General features: G+C 38.8%; 1 protein-coding gene across 4 annotated transcripts in view; it reads right to left on the reverse strand.

Moving 5' to 3' along the window:
* Positions 1-1,838: 1,838 nt before the first annotated feature.
* The window catches only part of AMPD3 (adenosine monophosphate deaminase 3), a 48,515-nt gene continuing 30,827 nt past the window's right edge, over positions 1,839-19,526 (reverse strand). For all 4 annotated transcript variants that reach the window (XM_030560377.1, XM_030560378.1, XM_030560379.1 and 1 more), the window contains exons 7-15: positions 16,858-17,052; positions 16,394-16,525; positions 15,128-15,291; positions 11,687-11,813; positions 10,632-10,795; positions 8,377-8,497; positions 6,450-6,623; positions 5,293-5,403; positions 1,839-3,774 (exon numbers count right to left, since the gene is read on the reverse strand). In XM_030560377.1, coding sequence (XP_030416237.1) covers positions 3,562-3,774; positions 5,293-5,403; positions 6,450-6,623; positions 8,377-8,497; positions 10,632-10,795; positions 11,687-11,813; positions 15,128-15,291; positions 16,394-16,525; positions 16,858-17,052 — 1,401 coding nt within the window. In that variant the 3' untranslated portion in view covers positions 1,839-3,561. The remainder of the gene's footprint in view (positions 3,775-5,292; positions 5,404-6,449; positions 6,624-8,376; positions 8,498-10,631; positions 10,796-11,686; positions 11,814-15,127; positions 15,292-16,393; positions 16,526-16,857; positions 17,053-19,526) is intronic.

Here is a 19,526-nt window from a genome sequence, read left to right on the forward strand (position 1 = left end):
GGGAAAAAAATCAAATGCCCAACTACAAAATAGAAATAACTGGTAAGGTGGCAGTACCACTGAAAAGGATCTGGGGGTTACGGTCAGTCACAAATTGAATATGAGTCAACAATGCAATCAGCTGCAAAAAAAGCTAACATAATTCTGGGATGTATTAATAGAAGTGTAATATGTAAGAGGGGGAGGTAATTGTCCCACTCTGTGTGGCTCTGGTGAGGTCTCAAAAGAAGTCGTGTGTGCAATTCTGGGTGATGCTCTTTAGGAAAGAAGTGAACAAATTGAGAAGAGGGTCCAGAAGAGAGCAACAAAAGTCATAAAACGTTTAGTAACCCTAGCTATTATAAAAGGTTAAAAAAATGGGCATGTTTAATCCTGAGGCAAGACTGAGAGGGGACCTGATAACAGTCTTTAAATATGCTGAGGGCTGTTACAAAGAGGATAGAGTGATCCATTGTTCTCCGTGTCCACTGAAGATTGGACAAGAAGTAATGGGCTTAATCTGCAGCAAGGGAGCTTTCAATTCGATATTAGGAAAACCTTTCTAATTAGAAGGGTAGTTAAATACTAGAATAAGCCTACAAGGTCGGTTATGAAATCCCTATCGCTAAAGATTTTTCAGAATAGGCAGGACAAATACCTGTCAGGGGATTGTCTAGGTTCACTTGGTTCTTTCTCAGTGTAGGGGACTGGCTTTTATGGCCTCTTGATGTCCCTTCCAGCCCTACATGTCTACAATTCTATGAACTCTTGAGATTTATCAGCCAGTTGGTAAAAAACAATTACTTCATTTAATGATTTTATTATAAATAGCATTTGTAAGATGATAAAAGGATTTGGTGCATTGACAAGGGAATTTCAGATGAAAATAATAAATATGGTTTATTCGTAGCACCAATAAAAATAATGGAACAACAGTATTCTTGAAAACAATCAAGGGATACCCAGAAAAGTGTTCTGCATTGATATTTTACGCACTCTCCCTGCATCTTGGGAAATTGTTCCAATGGTTACTTACTCTCACTGTTTAAAAAGTATGCCTTATTTCCCATTTGAATTTGTCTAGCTTCAACTTCCAGCCATTGGACTGTGTTATACCTTTCTCTGCTAGTCTAAAGAGCTCATTGTTATACTGTTATACTGGAGATGATGCAACCAGGCAAGACCTGCCCCACTAACGTATGAGTGCAATGGAAAGGAAAGATAAAGGACATAGTAATGCAGATGCGTGGCTTGTATCAACTTCTGCTGTCTCATACCAGGTATATACTAAAAGGGTCCTTTGAAGCAAGTCAGATTCAGGTTACATATTAGGAAGAACTTTCTACCTACAAGGTAAGTACTGGAACAGGCTACCTAAGGTGACTGTGGAATCCTCATCATCTGATCTTATTAAGAACAGGTTAGACAAACATCTTTCAGGGATGGGCAAGATCTGTTTAGTCCTGTCTTGGGTTGGGGGGCATGGAATAGATTACTTTGTGAGGTCCCTTCCACTCCTACAGTTCTGTGATTCTAAAATGGGAAGGAGGTTCTTGTGAGGAACTAAAGTTTCATTTATGATCAAATACAAGTCAGTCCCTGCAGAAAAAGCACCGTTTCAGAACAGAACCAGAGAATGAAGGGCCTCCTGCCACTTAAATAAGAGAGAGACAAAGAACATTAGTGGAAGCTTGAAAGGATGTGGGTGTGATTTGTGACATAACATTTTGTATTAACTCAATTTGTCAGTAATTTACAGTAGAACCTATGCAGACTCTGGAAGCAAAATTGGTTGTCCCTTGCAATAGCAGTTAGTCAATGTGTTATTACTGTCCAATAATAAGAAGCAAGCCAAATGATCCACTGAAATCCATTTTTATTAAGAGTCTCATCTTGGTGCTATAGATTGGAATCTCGCTGAGAGATTCAGCATCAGAGGAGCTGACAAGGTATTGGCCATTAACAGCTTTGACTAATTATAAAAGGTAAGTTAAATGACTTAGACAGAAGACAGCGATAAGAGCAATCTTTAAGAGCGAGAAACAATTAAAATTATGTAAAATTGTGCTGCTGACAGTGCAAAAATATACAGTTCTAACCCTTTGTTCAGACTAAACATTGCACCCAAAAGCTTGGATGCTCCAAAGTCCTAACAAAGTGAATGAGGGTGCTGGGAATGTTGGAGCACAGCCTTTGTGCAATTTTCTTAACATACGTTCAAACATACGTTATCTTAATAATATAGCCTTCAATAGGAATTTCAGGTGTGCAAGATCTCACCATAGATGGGGAACCTCAAATTTTCAATTAAAAAAAATTATTTTTTTTTGTATGAAACCACATACAATTTTCACAGTGAATGAGGTGCTACTGGTATGTTTAATCATCTCAGTTTGACTATCAGTGCTATGCCATAAAGAAGACCAAGCAGAAAAGAAGAGGAATCTCAAATATTACAGTAATTACATTTTTCTAATCCACCTCTTTCATAAATAAAGTTGTTAGCATATAATAAAAAACTGCATATCTCAAAGTGGGATAATTTCTATATAAATGTACACAGATGGCGTTACTATCGCCCACTGTAACCGACTAAAATAATATTAACAAAAATGTGGAAGGTGGTCAGAGATGAGACTTAAATTCTACCAGTAACGGACAGGCACATTTTCTTTGTTCAGGTCAATTGTTTCTGCTTTACACTTGACCAGAGTTGTTCACATGAATTTCCAAATAATTTAGTCTGAGCATGTCCACCTCTCTCTGGTTATAATGTAATCAAAATCCATTCTCCATTTTCACAGCTGCGCTTTCATACTGAAGCTAAAACTTTTGAAAAGTCATTTTATTATATGTTTACATGTACAGTAGTCATTTTCACACAATTTTCTGTTTTCATTAGCAAAAAGATATTAGCATCTATTTTTCACACTCACCACCCAAATACTGGGTAATAAGAATGACCTGATGGAACTGTTTTAACCAATTCATAATGATGAAAAAGATATGCAATAATTATCTGGTAACATCTTGTTTCTAAGATCATTGCTGAATACTCAATGTAAAGGTTGGAAAGTGTCTCCAAATATTTTCCATAATGAAAGTGAGCTCTACTAAATTGTGCATCATATAATCTGCTAATTAACCAAGGGCTAAATTTAAAAACGCTGTTTGGTATGACTGCCACTGACAACTGTCGTGACAAAAAACAGGTGCATGTGTACTAGCAGCATCTGCTGTCGTCATGCATCTTGTGTTTGCAGGAAAATACTATAGATCACAGATGCAAGCATTATTAATATTATGATTGGTTTCAAAACTACAATGCAAAGCACAGTTAAAATGCAGTATGCAGCATAAATGATGCAGTTCTGAGCTGACGTGTTTACTGCAGTCTTACATAACCTAATATATGTACAAACTATTACATTAAAGAATGTAATGCAACAGAAAATAATTTTGCACACTCTTTAACTCTGTCTCTCATAGATACTTTTCTCCATATTATTCAAACAGTTGTATCTAGGCAGCTGTCAATCACAGAAGATTCATTATTAAAAAGAAGATGGTAAATGCATGTGGTCAGGTGGAAGACAGGCTTGTTTCTTGGTGGTGTGACTCCTTAGATAGAGCTGTAATCTCTTCTGATTTCATTGCGTCAGACAGGAAGCTGAGCTCATTACATAGTGTCTCATACCTGAAAGCCATTCGGATCTGTGCCACATTTGTCTTTCGAATATCATTTCCTTCAGGCCCTTCTTTATAATAATTTACCCCTAAGAATTTTTGTTTTTCCTGTGAACAAAATAAAGTTTAAAGCATTATGGAAAAGTCAGTCTTAAATTACTTTGATTTTTTTTTTTTACTGCAAGTAAAAGCATCTTTTTAAGCGAGTGGCACTGAAGATAAGTGAAAAGAAACCACAATGAGCTGTACATGTAATTTATGATGTTTAGCCATTCACCTTCTTTTTATGTAGGTAGCTTGCTTGTATTATGTTGCTTTGCCAATGCAGTTCAGTGCTGGTTGGTTCAACCAAGATATGCTTTTTTCCTAGCTGTTTTTTCCATTTCTCCTGAATTACCTTTTACTTAACGTTAGAATCCTTTTAAAAGTTAATGCTATTAGCCTCAGCAGAGTTCTTCAGTCTTATGAGCTGGTTTTCACAATAGCTTTCTATCGGAGCAGAACACATGACATGCTCATGTGTGTATTTCTTTCTTCTATTAGTTGTGATAGTAAAGCTGCTCTGTTACAGCCTGACCCAAAACCCACTGAAGTTAATGGGAAGACCCACTGGTTTTGTTGGGCTTTGCATCAGGAACTTACCACCTCAGGAGTTTAAGGAGAGAGATTTAGATATCCTTGGCAAGTTGCCATTTCTTTATTTCTTGGGGGAAAATGGATGACAGTGGTCCCATCAGACCACCAGAGGATGCAAGCCAGAATGGCAGTGGAATATGCACCACAGAGACATTCCTGTGCCAGCTTCTTAAAGGGATGGTCCAAAGAGATAGAGATACCTACTTAGAAAAGATGAAGTAGCTTCTCTAAAATAGCTTTTATGGAGAGAAATTCATAGATTTAAGGCTTGAAGGGACTATTATATCATCTAGTCTGACTTCCTATATAAAACAAAGGACATAGAATTTCACCCACTTACCCCTGCAATTGACCCCAGTAACTTTTGTTGATTAAAGTAAGTCTTCGAGAGAGGAATCCAGTCTTGATTTACAGAGACAATCCCCACCTGAATCAACTACTTCATTCACATTAGGATAGGCAACAGTAAAAAGAAAGGTTCAAAGAAGAAAAGGGAATGACTGAATATATGTATGGACACAGTGTCTTTGTTTGCTTTGAGAATCTCAAAACAAGGCTGGTAAGCTGACAGTTTAATACTTTTGTGGGGTAATGACTGCATAGCAAAAAGCAAGTAAATAGTATCTGAACTCATGCCTCAAGGTGGGGAGAATTAAAGCTATGTCCTTTGCCCTTCAGATAATACGAATAACTATTGTCTGCATCTGGCTGGAGATAATTAATCACCAGTTCCGTAAGTGACTTGCTATTTATTGCTTTTGTCAATGGAACAGAAAATAGTTATTAGGCTCAACATTCCACCAAGCTCAATGTCCAGTCTAATAAGATTGCTCCATGGTCATCATATATCTGGTTACCTATGGTGATGGGTATTTCACACACACCAGTCATTTCATAGTCCAAAAAAAATTCATTTAATCCTTGCATACCTTTATATTCACAAAAAGTCCAAGCAATGACAACGTGTGTCTTGCAACAAACCAAATTTACCTTATGTGATAATCCACTTTGTAGTACGCTGTTTCTTGCTAGTTCACACGAGTCACACGTGCTCAGTTTCCACACTTGAGCTGCTATGGCATATTCCTCCATAAGTGCTTCCTGTACCATCAAAAATATGATTTGTTAGACTATACCCTATTTAGTAATTGTGTTTGATATGTAATCATTTCCAATTATTAAACAATTTTGTTAGATGGACACAATTTTCAAGTTTTTAGGCTTTAATCTTAATTACTGGAGACTGAATGTTTTGTTTATTTCAAGATGCCTGAGGAAGATTGATTAATTCAAATTCATAGGAATTGGCACCCAAATCCCTTAGGATGCTTTGCGAATTTCAGTCTAAATGCTTAATGAATACACCCTGAAAGTTTCTCTCTTCTGATATGACACTTTTGAATGCAACGAGGCAGATACTTGCCACCTGAGAATTCCTCCAACAGTGGGTAGCTCTCAACTGGTGCAAAGTTTGTGCAGCAAGCTCCTGCGCAAACTGCTCCCTATTGTAGGCAGATTGCAGACGGGCAGGGACAGGGCAGAGTGAAGCAGACTAGAGCACTGCTGATCCTCAGATGGCAAAAGTTAGAGCTGCCCATAGGCTGCTCCAATTCACACTGGGGTTGAGGTCAGCATAGACCAGCCCACAGAATCAGGGAACTGTAACTAGTTTCCAGGCACTCTCTCCTCTGCTACACTGAGTGGAACTTGGAGCAGGAGAGCATCAAGCCCAGTACATCGAATGAACAATTTGTAGTTTATCTTCAGAGATCTCAAATGACATTTTTTTCAGTAAGCTTCAACCACATTCATTAAAAGGAAACAGATCTTCCCTGCCACCCCACCTCTAAATCATTGCTTATCAAAACACTAACATGGGAGCTCTCCATCCTCTTGAGCTTCCTCTGTACTTGAGGAGCCAGTGGCTGGAAGAGGCAGGATTACAAAAAAAATGTAATTTGGCAATTAGTCATTTCCCCATGAAATCTAACAGTTTTCAGAAGAGTAGGAATGAGGGGGGACATTGACTGAGAGGTGTGTAAGGACATGAGGTGTCAAATACTATGCCATGAGAAATAAAGTGTTTCAGGCCACTTTGGCACTGTTAACAAATTCACCTTAAAGACAAAAATTTTCATTGTGCTTACCTTTGTATAATGGAATTGCATAGGATCATCTGTAGAGAGAGAAATGTGAAGTCCCTTATGTAGAAATTCCCGCAGTGGATTTTTTGAATACTCAAGGAATAGGCTATTGTTGCTAAGTGGAGACATGGCAATGGGAATTTGTGCAAGATAATAAAGATATTGAAGAACTGGACTCTGTACAAAAACAATACAGATATTCATTATTTAATGGCCCTGTGAGATAACAGGAAAGGAGGTTTTCAATCAGAGGAAATGGAAACAGCCTAATTGAATATGATTGTGGAAGGACTATGACCAGAAAAACTGAAGTCTTCACTGAACTGACTTTTTGCACAGATTTTTTTCAATATTTTCTAAATGCAACTTTAAATGCCATTATTTTCCTTTTTTTAAAAGCAACAAATATTCTACATGTTGGATGCACTGAGACAGTATTCTCATTAAAACACAATTATTAAGTATTTACAAAGCCCAGTGATTGTACATGATTCTGTTGGAGAGCTCTGTTCCATACTAACAGAGCCCCTACCAAAAAGAACTTAAATACAGATGCCCCACAAGTACATTAGACTAGAGAACACTAGTTATATCCAAAACACTCCACAGAATAGATCAGTTTGGTGGTGGTAGTGGGGGTGTGTGTTAAAGAACCGAAGTAAGGAGCTTTCATTTATCTGAGGGTATAAATATGGGTGCACATGTAATGTATTCAGACTCTAGGGGATTCATTCTCATCTGTATTCATGACTATTTTTGGCTTGTAATCTAACTAGTGTACATGACACGAGCCTGCACCACACTTATCAGCTCTGCCAGGTTTATTCCATTCTTGGTTGTACAAGACTAGAGCTGACAGGCTAAAGAGAAGAACAGCATAATGTAGTGAGTATGTACAAACTATGGCACACTGCCTGGGTTTAATTTTAGGACTATCAGTCTTAATAGAGACTTAATAGTGATATGACTTCAGGTCAAAATTTTCAGTTTTGGGTACCTAACATTAGACACCCAAATCTATACCCATATTTAGGCATCTAAGTTAGTGGATTGATTTTCACAGGACTTAGGTACTAGCAGTTCCCACTGACTTCAATTATGTTCTGAATTTTTTAAATAACTTGTTTCAGATGCCAAATTACAGGAGGACTAGACTAGGGGAGGGGCACAATGCCAAAATGTTAATATTTCAGCAAAAATTCTAGAATTTTTGGCCAAAATCAAAAATTTTGATTCAAATATTGCACCATGGTGCCTCATTCCTTCATTCTTCAAGATGGACCAGGTTCCCTGGCTAGACTATATCTCCCAGGCTGCACCATGGCTCCTATCTTGCTGAACCATTGCACGGCATCACCAAAATCTCTGGCTGCCATCATGGGAGATGTGGCTTGGCTTGGGAACTTATCTCAAAACAGACTGCAGGGCCTGCGGCACCCAAACCACAACTTCCATGAAGCATTAGAGTGGTGGTTCCAACTTGAAATCAACTTGGTTTTTTTCAACAAAAAATTGAAATATCCATGGAAAGCTTATGCTTTGCATAAAAAAATGTGTTTTGTCAAAAACCCAATTTTCCATCAAAAATCCATTTCAATCAAAAATTTTCAACCAGCCTTAGGGAACCATTTTGTGGGGAGATGAAAGCAATTCTTCCTAATCTTAGAATAATCATAAGAGATTAATTTTTAATTCAAAGAATTTACACATGAACTATGGAGCGATTCTTATTTGAGTCTTCCTAAGTAAATCACCATTTATAAAGGAGCATGTATTTTTACCAGAATGACTACTGAGTTGATACAAATCTGCCACCCGGTGGCCAATTATTTTCACAAAGATTTTCTTAATGGATGAAAGCCTGGCCCCCACTGAGTTTGAGTTTTTTCAATAAACTAAGACTATGATAAATGAACAACAAAAGCAATACCTTCTTCAGGAGTAATCCATGAGAAATGTTGTCAGATGTCAGAAAGGCTGACACCAGATGAGTGATGGACCCAGCTTCTCCACAATGAGGGCGAAATAGGAAGGTACTCATGCCTCTTTCCCTGCAGAAATTAAAAATAAGTCCTACCCCAAGAATAACTGGTGTCTTTTCATGCATTTTGAATGTAAATCCCATTAATATCAATTGAAAAATATCCATAAAAATAACTATACACATCAATGGGAAAACAGATCTAAGAGTAATTATTTACTTCACTAGACTCAGATGTGCTTAAATTACAATTTTTTGTGTCTTAACCTGGTACCATTTCTTCCACAAACCATAACAAACCCTGCACAAACTGAAATTAAAAGCATACATTTTTGGATTGGCTGAGTATAAAGAGGTTCTGGGATGTAATCTTAATTACAAGTCATACTTATAGAATCAGTTGAGGGTGTATTTCATCTTTGTTGACTTTGCATATGCTATCAGGTTACTTAAAAATATGAAATGGTTTTGCAATGGGGTAGCAATGTTTGCTTCAAAAGCACTGAGCCTGCTGAGACTGGATTAACAAAGTGTTTGTCTTAGCAATTGGCTGAACAAAAAATAGGACTTGTAGGCTCCAAAGCTTTACTTTTTGAGTGCACTTATGTAAAAAAAAATTCTACATTTGTAAGCTGCACTTTCATGATAAAGAGATTGCACTACAGCGCTTGTATAAGGTGAATTGAAAAATACTATTTCTTTGGGGGGGGTTACAGTGCAAATATTTGTAATATAAAATAAATATAAAGTAAGCACTGTAAACTTTGTATTCTGTGTTGCAATTGAAATCAATATATTTGAAAATGTAGAAAAAAATCCTAAAACATTTATAAAATTTAAATGTGTATTCTATTATTGTTTAACTGTGTGATTAAAACTTTGATTAATTGCAACCATTTTTTAATCTTGCTATTAATTGATCGCATTTTTATCATTTGACAGCCCTAGATATAATCAAAGAATGTATGGCTGATGTTTTATAGATTTAAAGATTGTAAGGGATTTTATTTCGTTTCTTTGAAAATGGTGGTTGCACCCTAGAAGTGGTAAGAATTGTATGGCACTAGAAGGAAAAAGGAATGTTGAAAGATATCCAGCCCAGGTCTAATTTTAGAATATTAAGAGAAATTGCTTAAAGAGGGGGATCCCAATGAATAGTCAGGACAAATAATGAAATACAATCTATTAAATGAATTAAACCATCTGACTGAAGGAAGCATTAAAGAAATTTGTTATACACTGATGCCATCTACTGCATATCAATGGAAGCATCAGAGAAACGGAGACAGCTGAGACCCAGAACAACTGACCAACAGAAATCAAAGGGTGGCCCTTTCCGAAGAGCCCTGAAATCAGGGTATACAAAACTGAGGTAACTGTATGGGACTCCAGAGTTTTTCCAGTAGAGTGCTAAGCAGATCTCACTGAACTCCTCTCTCCTCCTCATTCAGGGTCACAAGACCAAAAATTGACTGAACTTGCAAAGAAGCTGCACAATCCTCAGTGTGATCAACATCTGGACCAGCTATGTAGAAAGGATTCTCCCTTATTCCAGGGTTAATAAGATAAGAAGTGGTTGACCTATTACTACGCTTGTGGTTCAATAAGAATATTTAATCAATTGGCTACATATTATTCAACAATTAGGATTTCCTGTATCTTTGATAAAGAGCTGTTGTTGAGTCAAGATTTCAATGTTTTTATTTTAATACAATATAGTATCTCTGAAATATTTGGTGGTAAAAATTTACAATACAGGTAGAGTGGAAAATATGTAGAGAACCATACTATAGAACAAGAAAGAACTGACAAACTTGTGGTACTGCTCCACAGATGAGCTATTTGAAGCACCCTAAACTCAGAAATACACCCTGAATAAAGGCAAGGTAAGCCACAGAGGGCCAACTGTGTTTTAAGGATATTTTCGGTTGAAACAAATACTTTTGTTTTTTGTTGGTGGAGGTAAGTGTGAGTGCCATAATTTAAGTTATAGTATTTATCTGTCACCTAACAATCCTAGACACAATCCCAAATAGTATATTTGACTTCAAAACTGTACCTAAAAATGTTCTGAGTTTTAAAATAACAAAATCAAAACTGGGCATAAATTTAGACTAGGTCCAAGATGATTACTGTAATCCTCTCTACCCCATTTTTCCACCAAAGATCAACACAGAATGGTATGGAGGAAAATTACTACTTACTTTCTAAGGTTGTTGAGCACCATGATGTTGGCATACATGTAATACAAATAATAACTATATGGAGGATTCTTTTCACTGGTCCAGATCTCAGGGTTAGGACTTCTGTTAGAGAACATGTGGTCGGTATGTTTGGACTCATCATCAACACTGTCAAAGCCAGTCACCTATGAAAAGGGATTGATAGAAACCTTTTTTTTTAATAAGCAAGTTTCAGAACTATCAATTCTAGTTTTATTAGAATATTAAAATATCCACCTCCACCTGTAAGTACTTGCCCTCCTTCAGTCAGTAATCCTGCCACTCTGCTATTCTAGAGCATCGTTCCAAGATGCACGGGATGCAGAAGGCAGTTCTTTTGTGATGTGTGTCATAGGAACTGAAGCAGCAGTTCTACTCCATGGCTAGAACATTTGCTGGAAATTTTGGAACTGATCAGCTGCAGCTTTCAAAATTAAACTAATGTAACTATGTAGCTTTACATAATCCAAATTAGTATTAACATTTTGTGCATACTTTATTAAAGCTCAATCATCGATTTAGTAGTCCTTTCTCAACATGAAGGCAACTGGCAGGACAAATTAAGAGCATGAGGTGATATGGACATATATTAAGAAGCACAATTAGTATTTTTCTTTGATTGTTGAATGACCGCTATGGAAGTCTTTATAGTTTAAGGAACTGAGTTTTTTCAAATGACTTTTTATTCTGCAGGCAGCCAGCAAAAGGGACTTTTGTGGTGCTTACCAGAGCTTGTTCTTGCTCTCTGCACTAGCATGAATGTAGATTCACTACTCTCTTCTACAGACAGGACTATTAGAAGGAGCCCTGTGCTGCTTCCAGATTAAATAAATGGTGGTTGCTTGTCAACACATTCTTACCCATATTTATACTGAGGCATATGAGTGTTTAAAAAATATTAACTGCTATCTTCACAGGAGGGTTTTTATTAATAATGTCAGGGGCTTTCATCATCTCCCCTGATAGAGAAACTAAAAATCTAATTGTGAAGAGAGGATCCATTTGGAGTAAGGCACAGGAGAGCCATACATACTTACATATTTGAGGAAGAGGTGTAGCTCCCTGTGATTTGTGGGATTGATGGTTGCCTCAAACAGAGGTAAGAAGATGTTCTCTAACATTTTCCCAAAATTAGCCAGAAGATTTTTTGACCTAAATATGTCACTGAAAGAAGCAGATATACAACTGTAACTACTTTTAATTTGTCAGCCAACCTTTTTCCTCCCTGACATTCTCAGAAAACATTTTAGGGTCATATTCTGTCTGGATTCAGAAATCCAAAGCATTTATCACATGGTTGGTGCTACACAAATATATATTTTGGGACCAAGGCTGTCCTTTTTTTTTCTTCCTTTGTTCTGTGTCTGTACAGCACTAACACAATTGGGTCCTAGATGCTACTGCAATAGAAATAATAAATACAAGTGTCAGTAATAATAATAATAAATATCAGAGGGGTAGCCATGCTCATCTGTATCCACAAAAACAACAAGGAGTCTGGTGGCACCTTAGAGACTAACAGATTTATTTGGACATAAGCTTTCATGGGTAAAAAACCCACTTCTTCAGATGTATGGCGTGAAAATTACAGATGCAGGCATAAATATACAGTACTCAGAGAGTAGTTGTTAATGGCTCCCAATCCTGCTGGAAAGGTATAACAAGTGGGGTTCCGCAGGGGTCTGTTTTGGGACCGGTTTTGTTCAATATCTTCATCAACGATTTAGATGTTGGCATAGAAAGTACGCTTATTAAGTTTGCAGACGATACCAAACTGGGAGGGATTGCAACTGCTCTGGAGGACAGGGTCAAAATTCAAAATGATCTGGACAAATTGGAGAAATGGTCTGAGGTAAACAGGATGAAGTTCAATAAAGATAAATGCAAAGTGCTCCACTTAGGAAGGAACAATCAGTTTCACACATACAGAATGGGAAGAGACTGTCTAGGAAGGAGTATGGCAGAAAGAGATCTAGGGGTCATAGTGGACCACAAGCTTAATATGAGTGAACAGTGTGATACTGTTGCAAAAAAAGCAAACATGATTCTGGGATGCATTAACAGGTGTGTTGTAAACAAGACACGAGAAGTCATTCTTCCGCTTTACTCTGCGCTGGTTAGGCCTCAACTGGAGTATTGTGTCCAGTTCTGGGCACCGCATTTCAAGAAAGATGTGGAGAAATTGGAGAGGGTCCAGAGAAGAGCAACAAGAATGATTAAAGGTCTTGAGAACATGACCTATGAAGGAAGGCTGAAGGAATTGGGTTTGTTTAGTTTGGAAAAGAGAAGACTGAGAGGGGACCTGATAGCAGTTTTCAGGTATCTAAAAGGGTGTCATCAGGAGGAGGGAGAAAACTTGTTCACCTTGGCCTCCAATGGTAGAACAAGAAGCAATGGACTTAAACTGCAGCAAGGGAGATTTAGGTTGGACATTAGGAAAAAGTTCCTAACTGTCAGGGTAGTTAAACACTGGAATAGATTGCCTAGGGAAGTTGTGGAATCTCCATCGCTGGAGATATTTAAGAGTAGGTTAGATAAATGTCTATCAGGGATGGTCTAGACAGTATTTGGTCCTGCCATGAGGGCAGGGGACTGCACTCGATGACCTCTCGAGGTCCCTTCCAGTCCTAGAGTCTATGAGTCTATGAGTCTATATCTGTGCCTGTATCTGTAATTTTCACCCCATGCATCTGAGGAAGTGGGTTTTTTACCCACGAAATCTTATGCCCAAATAAATCTGTTAGTCTCTAAGGTGCCATCAGACTCATTGTTTTAATAATAATAAATGTTAGCGCCATGTATCCATCCTGAGAAATGTATCAATCGTGAGAATAAGTAACCCATTTCCTTAAAGGAATCCAGGCACTGAAAGTGGAAAGGAGAGGTAATTGTGTGATTCGGTTTTCCAAATGAAGCTATTGTAAAGGAAAGTAAAATGTTCTGTCACTTTGTAATACTGAAGTTTCTCTTTTGATAGTCCCAGTCTGCATGACTATTGCAATGGTCATCCTCTGATTTATAATGTTGTGCGGGAAAGTTAAAAGAGAAGAACCAATATGCCCAGGGGTAGCTGTGCTATGCTGACAACTCATACTAATTTTCCAGATGCCTAAATTCAAAACATGCAATTCAGACACCATCTACTATGACAATCTATGGCAAAACTCATAAGTTACAGCATACATTGCTTAGTATAGTAGTCCCCAAGGATGCTAAATGATTGGGTGAAAACTGATATTGATTTAATTTTGTAATTTATAATTTGTTTTGGTTGAAGTACCATGATCTTGTAGAAAACCCTCTGACAAAGTTTGCAAAGCATTTCCCCCTCCTTATGCACCATTTCTGGAATCAGATTCTCACTGTTTCAGTAATCAAAACTGTAAGTGATATTTTGACCTGCTTTTGATAAAATATGTTTTCAACATTAAAAAAAAAAGTCATTTGAGTTAGATGTTTGTAAATATTTTTGGAGGAAGTCACTAGTTTTGAAAAGCTTGAAGAAGAATAAATTTTAGTCCCACAAAGGAAGCCTGCAGATTGAAGCAGCCATGCAATTAGCCACAAGGAAAATTCCCTGACATTTTTATTTGAAAGAAAGAAAGAAAGAAAGAAAGAAGTACAGGACAGCTGGTGTAGTAAGATGAGGCCCTGAAACATAAACCCTTATCGAAGGCCCAGTATGAGGCTTGAGGCCTGAACTACAGTATTGGTCAAGACTTAAAGCAAAGTTAAGCTGTGAGCCAGAGGCAGGCCCTGCTCACAGATGCTAGCAAGGAAAGGGCTTTTTGCTGATACTGCAAAAAGAGACATACCTAAAAGGTACTGGACACCAGATATCAGAACATTTGCATACCTGTACACTCCACACAGATAACAAGGAACAAGCTGACCCATCCCAATGACAGGGCCAAAAGGGTAATATGATGGATAGAGTTGTTTTGTTCGAACCAACATGTACAAGGTGAGAGGCGACACCTTACTACATAGAGGAGTTGCACCTCAATACGTCAGGAGTGATGTGTAACTTGTTTGTACCTCTGTATAAGAATGCATCCCTGAGTGGATGTCTTTGTCCAGCCTAGGGGGTAGTGGAAAGTGTCACCACTGACTGAGCTGAGTCCATTGCCAGGGGGCGCATATTCGTAGTATGTCCTGTAGAGTAAAGTCTAGAGGGAACTATCATTGTGCTTTGTTTGACAATAAACCTGGCCAAAGTGCCTTCATACCTTACTAGAGTCTGTGGACATTGGGGGTTCTCTCGGGGTCTGCTGTGTCAGCTATCTGCGCAGAGCTGGGACAGCACACAGAGGGAGCACGTGCACACAGCCGATTGATATCAACATTGAACAGAGCAGAGCACCACACCGGGAGCATCTGACAACAGCTGGTAACGCTAAGGGGATAGCAGAAGAGAAAATGCATCCTTTTGCAAGATTTTAATCTGTTCTCATTACCAATAGCTCCTGCTTACTTACTAAATTCTGGGAACCTGAATTATCCAGCGTATGTTGGGTGAATAAACCTTGTGTTCAATGAACCATATTGCCAAATTCTTCCATTCATCTGGAGACCGCCCATAAATGGATAACCGAGGTTCCATATACTGGTATTTATTTTCTTCTAGCTCACGAGCTACTTCCTATTGGAGAACAACTCATTAATGTTTGCTTATTTAAGGACACAACGTACCATGCATAGTTAGTGTTGTTTTTGTCTACCACACTTTTTTTCTCAGACCTGCTCTACAATGGAATGCAGCCGATCTGAGTCTGGCAACTGTTAAACGTAAAAGGAATCTCTTGTCATTCCTGCTAAACTATCCCATTTAGCATGCAGGAAGGAATGTCATTTAGTGGCTAACTTTGAAATCTTTAAAACACTGTGGATTTAAATGCAATCTTTGGCTTCGGAGGGCCTTCCCTCTGCCTTGTGGAGTCACTTATACCACAATATCCTACAATGATAGCATTTTGAACCCCCTTTACACTGTTGTAAATGACTACACAGTGTGCAAGACAATGGAGAAACAGGCCCAGAATATGTATGTAAATTGCCTCCTGAAAAAGTTACGCTATTAGCTTTAGTGAAACACCTGTGTAGGTGTGGAAAGAAACTGAGTAATGCATATGCAGGAGGCCTCTCCTCCACACATTTTTGTTGCAAGAGGACTTTTGCAGCAGTTGTGTATGTATACCATTCCCAGCTCCTCAGTCTTTAATTTCTAGTGCTGAGGGCTCCCTATCATGTCCTGAACCACAATGTTCTATCGCTGGCTGCTTCCCATTAATTTGTAACTGCACAAGATTGAGGAGGCTTAGGAAAGCTAAAGCTCCCCTGCAAGTTAGAGCATGTACAATTATACAGGATGTGCAGTTATGCAGGCAGTAATTGGCTCGGCAGAGGTCTCAGACTGGTAACTTGGTACAGCAGCCTGAAGCCTTTGGGAATATCCAAACCATTGTACATACTGTAAATTACTTCTACAAAATACTGTGCCATTACAGCTGGAGAGATACAAATAAGGGGCATCCCTTATGGAGCAAGGTAGGCAATCCCCATCCCTCCCAACTTTTCATAGGTATATATACTCTATTATGTCTTTCTCCCTCTCACACACACCACACACACACAGACTTTGCAGGATATGTAATCACCTTTTATGTTTCTATATGCTTACACAATTTCCTCTCTCTTCTCCAGAATTTTTCTGAAATGATATCCCTGGTACAAATTTTATTTACCTTGACCATACGAGCAAAGTATTCACCACCAAGGTAGTTCTCAGTTTTCAGGTACAAGTCCCTTAGCTCACTGGCACCAACTGGATTGTACTTGGAGTTAAATTTATCAAACCGATGAAATGTTTGGCGACCCTGGAGGAAAAAAACATCTCAGTATACATATCCAAATACTAGTGGTTAGGAAATACCTAACCGTGTTATAAATCAAATTAATATATTTGTTTTCTACTAAGATTGTTTTCTAGCCACAAAACTGTTAGGAAAGAAACAACCTAAGTAAATCCTTGTTTACAACATAGTGACAAATAATTTAAGCACTGTTTTTTTGGGGTGTATTTTTTTTTAAATATCATTCAATGGATGCAGCAAAAAACTCTTTCCCATCCTTTCCCTTCTCCCCAAGCAGTTTGCACTAATAGAGAGCTGATTTTTTTCTATTTTATTTGTAGAGGGAATAGACTTACAGCATGGACATCTAAAGAGTCTACAGTGAGGTCATAAGGATCCATGTGAAGGCTCTCAAACACTTGCTTTAAAGTCATCTTCTTGCCTTCTTTCTCTGCCACAATCCGATTTGACTCTGTTTTGTAAGTGCGCTTAATGAACTTCAGCAAATGTTTCTGATTCATACAGGCAGCAGCATGGATATGAGTATCAACCTGAAATAAAAAACAGATTACTCTTGTTTAACAGATAGTACATGCCCTTTATCTAGCCAAGTACCTCTGTGTCATACAGAATTATAAAAATGTCACACAATATTTCTCTTTGGGAATCAGATGGCATGGGATATTACATCCCTCAAAATGTTTCAGCTCCTGGGTCTCAAGGGGTGAAGAGGGGGAAGGGTTACATTACATTAACATAGTGCCCAGTTAATATTTTTTTAAAGGGTATTTTAGTTTCCACAGTTTTAAACTAGAACATAAAAACCATTGATAGATTAAACTAAAGAGAGATGATAAAAAACCTGGAACTCTTAGGACAACATCCTGCCCCCCATCCCCAATGGAAAAGAAGTTGAGTAACAGGGTTGTACACAGATGATCTCTTTCCAGGGCTAAATAGAATCCTTCCCCTCATGCTGCAAAGTGAGAGCACTGCTACTCCACAGGCATTCTGTGCAGTCTCAGCCATACTGCTGCCAGTACAGTGCTGTAATCCTTCACTGTGCTGTAGAATAGCTGCTGGATCTGTGTAGTTGTGCGTGTCCTCCTTCCTCATCTGTTCCTCTCCCACACCATCCCAGACTCTGTTGCGTGTTTCACTTGTGTGATCCCTTCCCTCCATGCAGTGGAACAACACTTCTACTGTTGTCAGGGTTCTTCTTCACAGTCACAGCAGAGCGTGGCATGAGATGGGATTTGACCCGTAACTGATATTAAGAAAACGGCTTCACCTTTTGAGGACCTATTTTGTAATTTATATACCACCATATTATTGGATCCATTTATGAATCACTGATATCTTTGAGCAGACTACTAGGGTGGTTGTGGATATTTTCTGACTTGAAGAGACTTATGGTCCTTAGCTGTTTGCTATTATGTGGCAAACAAACAGTAGCTCTGATATGCCTCTTCGACACACAAATAGCTGAGGCCATTTGAGAGAAAACACACAAGCCAAGCACTTTATTGAAAACTACTCAGTAGTTTTCCAAGTTTCACTATAATGCAGTGATGCTGGCCTAACTGCAGGGCTAGAGTTTAGAGCTTCTTTAACCTCCTCTTGCAATGAGAGAAAATACAGAGGGCCACAGAGCTTGCTTCAGGGAATACCCCCTCCATTTTGAGACCCTAATTCTGCCTAGAAGTTTCAGAATGTCTTCGTTTTGGTTATAGAAACAAATACACTCAAAGGGTTTGTTTTCCAGAGATGCTAAGCAGCCACATCTCCCCTTCACTCCCATTGGAGCATCAGGTGTTCAGCATTTCTGACAACCAGACCCAAGAGCTTTACTGATAGACATAAAATAATCCATTTGGGGTTTTTCTGTTCAGAAGGAAAATAAACTGGCAATAAAATTAGCTCAGAAGTAAACTTGCAGGAAGGCCATCTATTTTACTCTTCATCATGAATATTAGGCAAAGTGACAGTCCATTCAAAAACTGTGCAATTCCTGTGGAACAGACTCACAGTTAATGTCACTGCCATTTATACCTTTCACACAATACAAATTATTCAGTAGGAGGTGAAGCATACTGGCATCCAAAAGCATTTTGATTTCTTGAGCTTTCTGACACTCCTATCCTGCAGCACCCCAGGAATAATAGGTAACTTACATTCTTCTGTCCAAGAGATCATACTGCTACAGTGCCTTCTAGGAAGACTACTTTGCAACATGTAACGTAACATATTCAAAGTAACAACTGGGAACTTTATTTTTCAGCTTTCTCCTTCAACTGCATGTGCAATACGTGGGGGTGCATCCAACTTGTACACACAATGACCCACTCCCCTTGCACTTAGGGCTCACTTGTGCATAACTGTACAAGGGAGCACAGAAGAGGGAAGGGAATCAGGAGTGTTCCCCAAATTTCCCCCTCCCCTTGTTTCCCTGGGCAGGAATTGGGCACAGTACTTGAAAGAGGTGGAGCAGGAGTGGGGTCAGAGCTCTACTGAACCCACCAGCAGAGCTGCACCCCATTAATGAAGTGGCAGAGTTGCTGTTCCAAAGTTGCACTTGGTGTGAACCTGCATGAGAAATTCCGGTTGATTCAATCCAAATTTCCCTGGGGGCTTGTGAGGAGGTGTTAACCTTACACCAGCCCAGCTAGGGTGAAGGTGGTATGGAAGGGGTCAATTAACCCTACAGGCTGCAGCTGTGGGGGAGTCAGGCTTGGCTGATAAGCACTAATTGAAGATGAAGCCCAGCTGGTCAGGAGCAGGCTGGGCTTCTATAAAGCCATGAGATTGAGTACAGAAGGCAGTTGCAAAGAGAGGATCTAGATGTCCTCTGGGTGAAGGAAGGAAGGAATCAATCCACCCACGCAAGCCATAGGATCCTGTCTGTGGCAGAAGAGGTTTACCCAGAGATGTTGTGGGAATGAAAGCCCATGGAAGGTAAACATACCTAGCTACCACCTCTTCTGTCAGCATAGGTAATGTCTGCTCTGGAGCAGTGCCACTATAG

The sequence above is a fragment of the Gopherus evgoodei genome, chromosome 4 (genome assembly GCF_007399415.2).
Source record: "Gopherus evgoodei ecotype Sinaloan lineage chromosome 4, rGopEvg1_v1.p, whole genome shotgun sequence".
Taxonomy (NCBI): Eukaryota; Metazoa; Chordata; order Testudines; family Testudinidae; genus Gopherus; species Gopherus evgoodei.